The sequence below is a fragment of the Vigna angularis genome, chromosome 4, assembly GCF_016808095.1.
Source record: "Vigna angularis cultivar LongXiaoDou No.4 chromosome 4, ASM1680809v1, whole genome shotgun sequence".
In the NCBI taxonomy this organism is placed as follows: Eukaryota; Viridiplantae; Streptophyta; class Magnoliopsida; order Fabales; family Fabaceae; genus Vigna; species Vigna angularis.
Window position 1 is genome coordinate 12,253,644 of NC_068973.1, and position 13,122 is coordinate 12,266,765.

The 13,122-nt window shown below is 33.6% G+C and overlaps 1 protein-coding gene across 2 annotated transcripts; it reads left to right on the forward strand.

Moving 5' to 3' along the window:
* Positions 1–769: 769 nt before the first annotated feature.
* Positions 770–8,779, forward strand: LOC108329850 (FKBP12-interacting protein of 37 kDa). 2 transcript variants are annotated; one of them, XM_017564200.2, is made up of 14 exons: positions 771–972; positions 1,060–1,099; positions 1,192–1,259; positions 1,690–1,754; positions 1,856–1,892; positions 2,310–2,397; positions 2,526–2,590; positions 2,829–2,906; positions 3,313–3,360; positions 5,521–5,574; positions 6,583–6,744; positions 6,939–7,008; positions 7,811–7,866; positions 8,477–8,779. In XM_017564200.2, exons 1-14 carry the CDS (start codon positions 946–948, stop codon positions 8,630–8,632), a joined length of 1,014 nt encoding a protein of 337 aa, XP_017419689.1. In that variant the 5' UTR covers positions 771–945; the 3' UTR covers positions 8,633–8,779. The 2 variants fall into 2 exon arrangements, with proteins under 2 accessions (XP_052732781.1, XP_017419689.1); XM_052876821.1 differs by lacking the exons at positions 7,811–7,866; positions 8,477–8,779 and adding an exon at positions 7,363–7,788 and having other exon boundaries at positions 770–972.
* Positions 8,780–13,122: the final 4,343 nt, after the last annotated feature.

The window sequence follows — 13,122 nt, forward strand, 5'->3', positions numbered from 1 at the left end:
TCTTTTTGTTATTTGTAAGGTTTTTCATTCGTGATTCTAATAAAGTTTATAAACCCACACATAAACCATATTTCAACTTTAATGTTTTATTTCTTCGACAAAACCACTTCTAACGACCACAAATCAATATCACAATATCCTTAAGTGGTCATGTATGGAAAAAACTAATACATTATTAAGTTATTGTTCACGTGAATACTATATTATTAACAATTTAAACCACATAAAAAAAATCAAATTAAACAAAAGTTATAAAAATTAAAACCATATTAAATTATCAAAAAATTCAATCCCACATTAAACCAAATAGACGAAAAAAAAAAATCAAGCTTTTAAAAAACAACTAATAATGAGTAACAACGAATAACATATAGTTTTCTATTTTCAAACTCCTATCATGATCTACCGCCTAAGTCAGCATTAATCAAAGTTAGGTGTCCTTAAATCTTATTATCAGTGAACTGTGTTACACCATCAAATAAGTCACAACATAAACTGGCTTTTAGAAAAGTAAAATATTACACTTAATTAAAATTCCAAAATAAACAAAAATCCTATCAAACAATTCACAAGCTCTCAGTTTTTTTAATTCTAAAAAATTATTTATTTTATCTTTTTAAAGTGTTATCTAAATTAATTTATTTTACAGTTAAAATGTTATTTAAATAATTTTAAAAATAATACATTAAAAGCAAAAAAAAATTAAGAAAAATAAAGTCCAATAATTAAGTGAGAAATTATATTTTTGTTTTGTCTTTGTTGGGAGAAATCCAAGAAGTAATTTTTCGTGTTAGTGAGTTGGTGTCGAGGGTTCTTCCAAGAGGAGAAAACTGCACTAGAAATCGCATATTGGGTGCATCTTCTCTACTTTACCTCGCTTCGTAGATAACCGTTGTGCAGAACCACGTTCATTTCACATTTTCACTCTAGGGTTTCTTCAACTTCATGGCTTCCCCTACTCATTTCGACGATGTAAGCGGCACTATCCCTCCCACATCTTTACTTTTCTTGCGCTTTCGTCGTTCCCTTTAACCTCAACTTCGCTTCTGCCAAATGCAGGACTTCGATTTCTTAGGTGGATTTGCTTCTAGGCATTCAGGTTTTAGTTATTCTAGCTGTTTTTCTGATTAACCGTTGCTTCAATTTGACTTGTTTTGTTGAGTTCGGTTGTATCGTTGCTTTGAAATCTAGGTAGTAAGAGGTCGTCTCCCGATTACGACGATGAAGATTACGACAACGATCCTTATGCAACAAAGAAGGTACGGCTTGCGTGAGTCTGTTATGCTGTGTCGCCATTTAGGTGCAGGATATAGTGGAATGTGTTATTGTTTTCTTTTCCTTGTTTTTCTTTGGCTGTATTGGATTGTTGTTGTGTAGGAATTGTTTAGGTTGAGGAAAGTGAGACAGCTTGAATGATATTGTTTTTTCGCAATAATTTAATTTTCATGGAGAATATTGGCTGAGTTTTAGGGTTTGGCTCACTTGACTTATGTGGTGTGCATTGGGGATATATGTTTGGTTTGGGATTGTACTTGTTCATGTATGGTGAGCAGTGGAAGTCGACGTGGGTGATGGGTATTTGATTGCTCTGTTTACGTAGCTTACCTTTTTTCTTGCTAAATTGCTTGTGCAGCTTATAATAATATGCTTTATAAAATGGAAGAAGTTAAATAATGATTTGTGATGCAGGCTAAATCAAAAGCTGAAGAAGCCTCTGGTGTAACAACAGGAATGATTTTGTCACTGCGTGAGAGGTATTTTACAGAATAAACGGTGGGAGGTATATTGTACATTGTGTAAATTGCAGCTGATTAGTTGGGTCTAAAACATGTTTTTGATCTTTGTACTTTTGCAGTCTTCAGAACTGTAAGGATACACTTGTGACATGCCAAGTACGTTTTTTCTTTAAAGAATTGACCATCTTTGCTCCCTTCTGTTGCCGTTATCCTTTTGGTTTTCTTTCACAATTTTATAGTTCTTATGTATGAAAGAATTTGAACTTTTGTTATTAGAGAAGCAAACTTCAGTTATAGTCGATGTGATTTAAGACTTGCTACATGATTGTATTCATGATGAAAAGGTGTCAATCTTCATCTATAATGTTTGAATTGTTATGATTTGGAACAGAATGTTCTTGCACCATTCCCAATGATCTCTATTTCCATAGCTGAGTCTTATATGTTAGAATGGAGGGTTGTTTTCCTTTTGTACAAATTTCCACATATGAAATAGTCTTATTCTCATATTGTAGGCTTGAGCTGTACATTTTCCTTACATAGAAATATTGACAAGAGTGTTGAATTTTCCAGAATGAACTTGAGGCTGCAAAATCTGAGATTCAGAGTTGGCATTCTACACTTAAAAATGAGCCTTCTGTACCTGCTGGGGTCACTCCAGGTTTGTTTGTACTCTGTTTTGCAAGTGACATATACCTGCATTAATTGTTCAAGAAATGACTCTTTATACATTTATTTTATTTTTTCTAAATGTATACTTGAACATTATTTTATCTTTCTTCTTTCTAGATCCCAAAATGTTGATTAATCATCTTCATACCTTGAAAACCTCTGAAGAATCTTTAAGAGAGCAGGTTTAGAATCTAGTTATACACACACACACACATATATCTATCTATCTATCTATATATATATATATATATATATATATATATATATATATATATATATATATATATATATATATATATATATATATATATATATATATATATATATATATATATTTCTTTCTTTCTTTTCGTTCAAAATAATTCATCATCTATTCATCTGGTTTCATTGATCTTTTATCATTTTCCTATTGGATATTAGCTTGAAAAGGCGAAGAAAAAGGAAGCTGCATTCATTGTAACATTTGCAAAACGAGAACAGGAGATAACCGAGTTGAAGGTAATATCTCAAAATAAGGTTCTTTCCAGTTTTTGTGTTAGCATGATTGTGTGTTTCTTTTCAGCATCAACCATGACCACCTTAGTAAATTCCATCTTTCATAGGAAAAAAAATCTGAAGTGCATTATTTTTATATTTTCACTCTTCATCCTTTACCTATAGAAATCAAGAACATAAAATAATTGTCTGTATGAGGTTTCACTATATTCTGCTTGATATCTGCAGTGCCCTTCCTTTTTAATCTTGGATGTTTTATCTCTTATTGATTTAGTAATTTGTCTGGATCTTGGCTACTCAAGCACCAGAGATGGAACCTGTAGCTTTTGTTGTTGTAGCTGTTCTTTTTTTTATTATTCTTATTTGTGTTTCTCCTCGTTAATGATTGGTTGTTTGGTAACTTCTCCAGTCTGCTGTGTGGGATCTGAAAGTGCAACTCAAGCCACCGTCTATGCAGGTAAGTTTATGACATGAATGATTAAGTGGATCATGCTGATGATTCTTCTTTTCACATTATTTTTAGAATCCTGTTTTTTCTGTTTGTTTGAGGCATTGTAAAGACTGCTCTTGATTCCTTGCCCAATGGCTTGTATTTCACTTTCTTTTATTGTGTCGTACTCAAGGTTGTCAAACTTGAGAGTTTACGTAAACTCATGAGAATTCCGTAAACTCGACTAGTAGACTCAACCCAACCTGTAAACTCGTAAGAGTTTACTTCTACTTGAGATTGAAACTGTAAAATAATTTTAAAAGGTTTGATTGATCCCTCTCATAATCTTCTATTTATAAGAATAAATTGATAATATAATCCTGATAAATAGGGTAACCCTAGACACAATATAATCATGATAAATAGGGTAACCCTAGACAATATAATCATGATAAATAGGGTAACCCTAAACACAATATAAAGATGATAAATTGGATAAATATTATAACACTCCCCCTCAAGTTGGAGCATATAGATTGTATGTACCAGGCTTGGAATAAATAAACTTAATCCAACAAAATCAACATGTCTGGAATGTTGAGACAATAGACGTGGTAACTTTGGCTTCGAACAAGATGCAGATATGCTTCAGACCATCGAGAGAGAATGTCTATAAACCAAATTGGACTCACAAACCAGTGTAGTCAAAGAGACTCCTTAGAAGCTTATGAAGAATAATATTGGACAACAGTGGACAACCACGAAACATCAACTAGCACCATGAACCTTCAAGTAGGATGACTTTGACAAAAGAGATTTCCATCAAGAGTGGATGACAACCAACAATGGTAGACGACAACAAACTACAGGAACTGGATTGCCATCAAGTAAGGATGAGGCCTGTAGTGGCTAAAAGTGACATAATTGCAGGGATTTCCATCACTACTGATGGGGCTTGTAGTGGTTGAAAATGATAAAACTGCAAGGACTGACATCACTGACTGATGGGGAAGAAGTGATTGAAAGTGACAAAATTGTTGGGATTGTCATCACTGACTGATGGGGCATGTAGTGGCTGGAAACATACTCCCCTTACGCGCCGATGACAAATCGTGAAGGTGGAAGATCATAATGGTCTCTGTATTCATCAAAGCACCACTAGGAACCATGGTTGGATTGTGTTGAGCATGGTAAGGATGACAAATTCGAGGAACAAAGATTGGGACTTATGATGACATTAAAATGCCAAAGATAGGTTGGAGGTCCAAAGGTTATGTGTTGGACTACTCCCAAATGGTGATACTTAACACTGTATCACATGAAGTACGGGCTAAACAAACTAGACTCGAGCCCAAGAAGAAACTGACCAACAACGATTGAAGAAAGAAGTGACGTAGTGGCGTCAAGAGCGGTCTGCTGACTTCGAAATCAAGAACCAAGGATGTATGTGGACTCAACATGATTTGGTGAGTCAAACAATGTTGAAACAGAGGAGATCTAACCGACTTAGGGTTTCAAAACAATCAAAGGAGAAAACCCTATGTCTGAGTTACAGCCATCGAAACTAAGAAACAAGGACCAAAACGCACTCAAGAGGCTCTGGCGAGACAAACAACAGTATTGCAGTGTGATTCCGACAACGAGAAGGTGGCACGTGACAAACACTCGCCGGAAGCTTATCGGAGAGAAGCCATGCGTCACGGCGCGTGTGGAGGAGAATGAGGCAACGACCACTATGGATTGGTTCCGCTCCTCAAGGCGCACAAAACCCCTAACTTTACCGGAGAAAACGCGGCGGCAGCGGCAGCATTCATCGAACAAATGTGTTTCTTGTTCATCAGGTTAATGTAGGGTGGCCCACATGGGTTTTAGGGCACAGGTTATCCTGTCAACATTATAGGGAACTATATTTTTTTAAAATTAAAATTTTGCATGAGCATTCCCTGTTTCACTAAACTTTGACAAATAAGGAATGATGTTGAATTTGTTTTTATAATGTTTCTGCTGTAAATTTACACCATGTTTAGGTTCTGCTTTGTGTTTGTGGTGTCTTTGTTTGTATCATCTCACATCATTGTTGAAAATTAATCCTGCTGCTGAAATTGCACATCATGTTGGTTTTATATTGTATTCTATTTTTTTATTGAATATTTAATGCCCTGAAATTCTTTGAAATATAATTTTCAGGCTCGGAGGTTGTTACTAGATCCAGCTGTTCATGAAGAGTTCACTCGTTTAAAGGTTTGCTATTTGACTTGATGCTGACTTACACTGAATTGAGTTTGGTTGATCTTTTTAACTCTTTTCTGTTGGAGAAACACAGGGAGGTGAGAAAAATTGAGTGTGGTAATTTGTAATTCATGTTCAAATAGGAAAAGGTTAGTTAGTTCAAGTTGTCTACAGATTTTTTTCACCGACTAATATAGTGCAGAAACATTTTGTTAGTGTCTGAACCGTGTTGTCACACCTAATAGCCGTCTCATGCCTTGTTCACTGGGGTAACAGTAATAAACTTATGTATTTTGGAGGTCACAAAATGAAATGGAACGGAATTATCACAGAAGATGGAAGAGTATAGGCAACCTTTGCACTTTGGGTAGACAATCCTTGTATAGTTGGAAGTACAGGGGATAAGTTGTATGGTAGAGGGTTTTTGTAAATCTGTAACCCTTTGTTTGGTAGAGAGGAGGGGGAGGGAGAGGTTGGTTGTTTGTTTTAGGGATGAGGGGAAAAGAATAAAATGGAGGAACCCACTTTTTATTTCCCAAATATTTCAATTCATCTCTCTCTCCCTCTCCTTATTTTTCCCATCAAATCAATCAAATTGCATAACTTTCAAAATACCTTGTCTTTTTCTCGCTTATTTCTACTCTACCAAACAAATTAATCAAACAATTTTATTTCTTACATATTTATCTTTTCTCAACTTATTTATTCTCTATTTCAATCCTTTCTATTTTCATCTAAATCAAACACACCCTAAATGTTTTCAGATGACATTAGAATAGGCAAATTTAAGATTTGGCTTCCTCTGTGATGTGTTTGGCCCTTTGGATATTTTATACAGATGCTTTAATACCCATAACTTAAACACTGTTGATTTTTTTTTCTTTCTTTTTGGCTCGAGAGAGTTGTTTTAGTTACATTTTTCTTTTCTTTCATGTTGTCACTCCCTACCCGTAATAACAATTTCTTTCAGTTGTTGGTTACCCCTTTTTAGTTCTTACAAGATTTCTCTTCTGATAATAGAATTTAGTCGAGGAAAAGGATAAAAAAGTAAAGGAGTTGCAAGATAACATTGCTGCTATGAATTTTACTCCCCAAAGCAAGATGGGGAAGATGCTGATGGCTAAATGTAGAACCCTACAGGAGGAAAATGAGGAGATTGGAAATCAAGCTTCTGAGGGGAAGGTGCTACCATCTCTTTGCTCTATGCCTCGAACTGTCCCTTATCCCCCACTTGTGTTGTATTGTCACAATTGTATGCAGTTTTCCCATATTGACATAAGGGCTCAATCCCAAAATGTATTATATGGTATTCATTGTTACTGAATTGATGCTTAAATTGCTGCATTTTCCATTTGTGTTTTCCTCTTGGTATGCAGATACATGAATTAGGAATGAAGCTGGCATTGCAGAAGACCCAGAATTCACAGCTTAGAAGTCAATTTGAAGGTTTGTCATTGAATGGAACTTGTTTTATGTTTTAAATCATGGATAGTGGTTTGCAGCGGCCGTCTTCAAAAACACCAGACACTATAGCGAATTAGTGCATAGCAAGATAACCACTATTTTGGACTTTTAGTTTATATATTGTGAACTATACACAGAAATTGTCAAAAATGATAACAATTACTCAAAGTAATTACATTCATAATTAACAATAAAAGGTCATTTGGTTTTAAACGCCGACAAAAGTCAACTACTAGTTTTCTAGATAGAATTATCGATTATCATCTGAATTCAAGCTGTTATAATTTTCATTATTATTACATCTATAGATTTGAATTTTAGAAATTAAAATCGCAGAAATAGCCCTCCAGCAAGCCCTAATGTCTCTATTCCAAGTTTTGTTTTGGAATAAACACAGCGCCTCGATAGTCCCCGCAGTGGCAGCTGTTTGGTCCGCTACAGTAGCCCCTAGAAAGAACAGGGCCTGCTCCGACTGTTTGGTCCAATAGTGGCACTATAGTATTTAAAACCCTTTTGGTTCTGTAATCCCTTGACTCTTACACCAGCTACCTGGGTAACTGCCGTCGCCTTTTAAGATTCAAATGAGTGTATCAATAGTTTTGTTAAATTTCATGCCAAACTGATACAATGAAATGATATTGTCGTGTGTGGCTATAAAGCTAATGATTTGTAGTGTATAGTATGCTGGAACTATTATCATAACTGTGCTAATTTATTTTCTTGTCTATAAAATTGAAGACTGGAAGGATTAAACCCTAGTTCTTGTCCATGACATCTATTACAGGGTTGCAGAAGCACATGGAAGGACTGACAAATGATGTGGAAAGATCCAACGAAACGGTTTTTACTTCTTTCTCCGTTTCTCCTTATTTGTTATTTAAAGATTGCAGTATCTTCTGCAATAAAAGTATCTGTTTGATTCATAAGCAACAATTTATGAACAAAGGGTGAATATTTTGTTTGCGGACCCTGCAACCGGAGAAAACAATTTATGAACTCAATTGTTGTGTTGGGAACGAGGCCGAAAAAATAAATGATTGCTGATATTGCTGATATGAATTGCATAAATGATCAGCCAGATTAAAAAGTTCTGCCTCAAGTTTTTGAAACTGATAATACAACTTGCTCAAATATAAATTTTGAACGAATATTTTTATTATTACGTAAAAGAAAGGGTAAATAAATATTGTTTTTAAAATTTTATGCCATGATGTCCTTAGATTGATAGAAATTGGGTATTGATGTTTTCAAATGGAATCTTTTTGTATACTTGGAACCTGTTTATATCCGAGTCAATAAAATGTTTTCCATGGTTGGATAACGTGATACTTGTATGAATGCGTTGATATTTGAACGCGTTATTTCACAATAAAGAATTGTGAATCAATACTTTTGGCATACATGAAAATTGATATTTGATAGTCCATCCTAAAATGGGATTGCATTCCAGGTTCTGATGTTACAAGATAAACTCGAAGAGAAGGATCGGGAAATCCAAAGACTGAAACATGAGCTTCAGCAGAAAAACGTAGAGGATGCAAGGTCAGATGCTGCTTTGACCAGAAATGACGATAATGAGACGACAGCTGGAGAGGCTGCTAACTAATTTGACAGTATAATTTTTTGTAGGAAACGATTGTTTTTCATTTTAATGTCTTTATACTCTTGTACATTATGTTAATAATTTTTTTTTGCATATTTATGAGGAATGCTTATGCTTCCACTTTGAGTGGAAATATAGTCCTCGTTGTTGAACATGGTGCCATTTTTATACTTCACTATCTGTTACAAGGGAGTTGTGTTCTTTAAAAAAAAAAAAAACACCTTCTAAAAAAATTTGAAGATATATAAAACACAAGATTGGGTGGGGGAGCAATGCAAGTGTTTCATCATGAGAAAGGATTTTTAAATCATTAGATTGCATTTCCTTTTGAAATTTAAATCTGAACTCTTATTAAGATTATTGTTGTACCTATTCTACGTTGTTCTATCCTCTCTAGGTGACCGGTACTAAAACAAGATTACCATCTGGCTCACAACAACACGAGGGTAGGGTGTTGTCAAAATATCATACGCTTTATAAGGTGATATGGTAATGGTAGTTATTATAATAGATTAACTCTATTAAAGATGTTGGGGATCCAAAGAAAGAAAAAAGATAATAACAAATGGAATTAGAAAGATGGATGAGATAATTCCAATACTATTACCCATAGCGAGTAGGGTTAAGGGTCCTACTTACTCATAACAAGCTCCTTCCTCCTAAGAGATGATTTCTCCCTTATATACTCCCTACTTCTCTCACTCTTCAAGTGATCTTGTTACATCATTTGTCACTTCAACACTTCTCTTCGCTGTCTTTTTTCTCTTCGTACACCCTCCAAACCTTGGGCTTGAAGTCAGTGTCTAAGCTCACCTTTGTTCTACAATACTCGTTTCTTAGATACCAGTTTTGTCCTGGAGGCTCAAGTGTGAAAATCGTCTTTCGATGTAAAATTCCATTTTCCATGTATTTTACATATTTTGGCCCTTCCATTGTATAACCTTGTCAGTGATAGCATCTTCTCTATGTTTAATCACTGTTTGCTAGAATACCCTTCAATTAAAAACTGATTCTATCATTACAAGCTCACTTTGGAGGCAATTCATCACGTATATTATAATTCACTACTACCTTGTTTTGGTAAAGATTGTTGGTAAAAGAACGTAATTCACAAAGAGAAAGATGTTTGATTTTATTTAACAATAATATATTTTTTAAATATAGACCTTGTAACAAAAGAAAATAACAAACATTCTAAACATTAGCCACTGGCATAACTGCGTAACTAAAATAAATACTATTCCTAAAGGCTTGGTCAAACAGCATAAAGAGAAGACTGTTAATCAATTTTTGATGCACACGTTCAACACTCCTTGAATCAGTGATTGATAAGTCCAAGCTTTTCTCTTATTGACTCAAACTTGTTTCTTGTAAGTGCTTTGGTGAAGATATATGACAATTGATTTTCAGTCTTGCAATACTTCAAGAACACTACACCATCCCTTTGTACATCTTTAAGGAAAAATATCTTAATGTTGAAATGCTTGGTTTTTTCATGAGAAATTGAATTTTGTGAGATGGCTATGACTGCCTGTTTGTCCACCATTACTTAAATAGTTGTCTATTACTTCAAGTGCAAATTGATTAATATTTTTCTTAGCCATATTAATTAATAGTTTTCTTAACCATAAGGTTTTACTTACATATATTGTGGTTGCTATGAATTCAATTTCAATTGTTGACTGTGTAACAACTTCTTGTTTTTCTAAACTTCGAGAGTATATTTTCGATCCAAAACTGAAATAGGTGATCTTCATGTCATCGAATAATCTTTCCCAATCATTATCAAAATAACGTTTTACTTGAAATCTTGTGATTGATTGAATTTGATACTATAATTTAAAGTTCCTTAACATATCTTAACACATTTTTGCTGTTTTAAAATGAAATTCATTGGCACAATGCATAAATCTTACCAATACACTTATTGCATAGAAGATATTTAGTCTTGTTCTTGTTAGATACATCAAGAAACCAATTAAGTTTTTGTAGAGGGTTTCTTCCACTTATTTTTAAATATCATCCTTGGATAACTTCTCCTTTTGACATATAGGAATGTTCATATATTTACAGTTTTCTATGCTAAATTTCTTCATAATCTCCTTTGCGTAATTCTTTTAACTAATGAAAATTTTACCATAATTTTTCTTAACCTCCATACTAAGGAAAAATGACATTTATCCTAAATCTATCATCTAAAAATTTAAAACATATCATCCTTGAACAATTGAATAAGTTGTTCACAATTGCTACCAGTAACAAAGAGATCATAAGCATACAAAGAAATCACAATAGAATTAGTTGATCACCTTTGATGTATAAAATGGATTCACTAAGACTTTTAATAAAGCTTAATTTTGATAAGAATTCATCAATTCTATTATACTAGGCTCTTGAGGCTTGTTTCAATCTATACAAAGCCTTCTTTAATAGATAAACTTTGTCTTTCATGTCCTTTCACAAAAAAAGCCTTCAGGTTGCTCAACAAAGTTTCTTCCTTATAAAATCCATTTAGAAATGTTGACTTCACATTGAATTGGTAGATTTTGTATCCTTTTTATGTTACAATAGCTAGCAACATCCAAATGACATCTTACCTTACAACTAGTGCAAACATATCAAAGTAATCTACTAAAAAAATTTGAGTATACTCTTTCATGACTAACCTTGCTTTGTACTTGTTGATTGAACTGTCTGCATTCAACTTTGTTTTAAACACACATTTCACACCTATGACTTTCCTGTTTTCAAGCCTTTCAATGAGTTTTTTTCGATCATGGAAAGCTTATCCTGCATTGCGACCCTCCATTTAGGATCTTCTTTTACTTAATAATAACATTCGGGTTTTAGAACTGCTTCATTGCATTTGGCATATATATGTGAGAGCAATCTCTTACAAATGCATCATTAACTAGCTCATATTGATTTAGCAAAGGGCCAACTATTGACATATTTTCAACATTATTCCAATTCCATTGCTCACCATGCATGAAGTACGCATCCTTGCTTATAAGAAATTTCCTCGTGGAAGGTTGAAAAACTCTATAAGTTTCGGATATCGAGCTATATCTCACAAAAATCCCAGGTGAGCTTTCTTGTCTAGTTTGTCTTTCTTAATCTTGGCACATGAGTGAAACATAAGCTTTCAAACACTTTAATTTTTTTTAAGAAGGGTTTATAACCATACCAAGCGTCAAAAGAAATTTTCCCATCTACTTCTTTGGTGGGTGGGGGGAGGAGGGGTTATTTAACAAAAATAATGTAGTGTTTGCAGCCTCACCCAATATATTTTTGGTAATCTTTTCTCATAAAGCACACATCTCACCATTTCCATTATTGTCTGATTCTTGCTTTCATTAACCCAATTTTGTTAAGGGGTGTAAGATGTTAATTGATTCTTAATGTATGCTTCCTCAAAAAACATAGTGAATTTTCATGAAGCTCACTCCTTCCCATTATCACACTATAGAGCTTGAATCATGCAACCACTTTACTTTTCAATCTATTGCTTATATCTCTAAAATACACCCGTGACTTTTGATTTAGACTTGAGACAGTAATGTTAAGACAAGATCGTCTAACAACCCTTGTTTTGAAGTTTAACAATAGTGTCCAATGAAATAGTGTCTAATGAAAAGGAAACGTCTAGGATATACACTAAATGTTATACATGTGTAAACATCCTAAACACATAACGTTTAAATGTATGTAGGAATAATATTTTTTGGTCTATTATGTTGTTTTCTCTTTATATGTGCAGATCATAAAGGACAAAACTTTATTCAAAAGTTCTGCATTGGTTCAGAAGAACTTTAAGAGATAGGAAGATATTCTAGGAATGTTTCCTCAATGCCTTCTATTTGACGTATTTGTATAAGCATCATAGATGCCTTTGGAAAAGCAACATAGCACTTGACTTCGTACCAAAAAACTATACACCTACGTGAAAGTCAATGCTCTGAGTAACATATCTTTTTCAAATAAGCTTATATAAAAAAGGACCACATGAAGACAAGAAAACAAGAATCGAGAATTATTATTGCTCTCATGCTATTATCATTCTATTTTGCTTTCATTGTCTAACACTATCTTTGAAAAAAAAATCTTTGTTACAAGTTTCAGATATTCGTTGTATTAAAAAAATATCATCACTACGAGATTTATTATCTGTACTTCTTTTTCATAAAAACACATCATTTTTTTTTTGTAGAATCAAAAGTTATTTAAAATACTTGTTTGTTTAACTCACTAGAGTTAAACGATATAGTTATTTGAACTATTTTTATACTAGGAGTGTGAAACTCGTCTAGCCAATTGAACTGGTGTAAAACTAGGAGTGGTTAAACTCGTTGTAATCTTTTTAAAGATTAGTGAAACTCCTTAAGAGTACTTAAAGGATAACGGGACATAGCTCAATTTGGAGTAAATAAGTATAAAAACAAGTCTTCTTTCTTGTTATCATTTAAAGACTTTGTAAACGCTTATGAAAATCC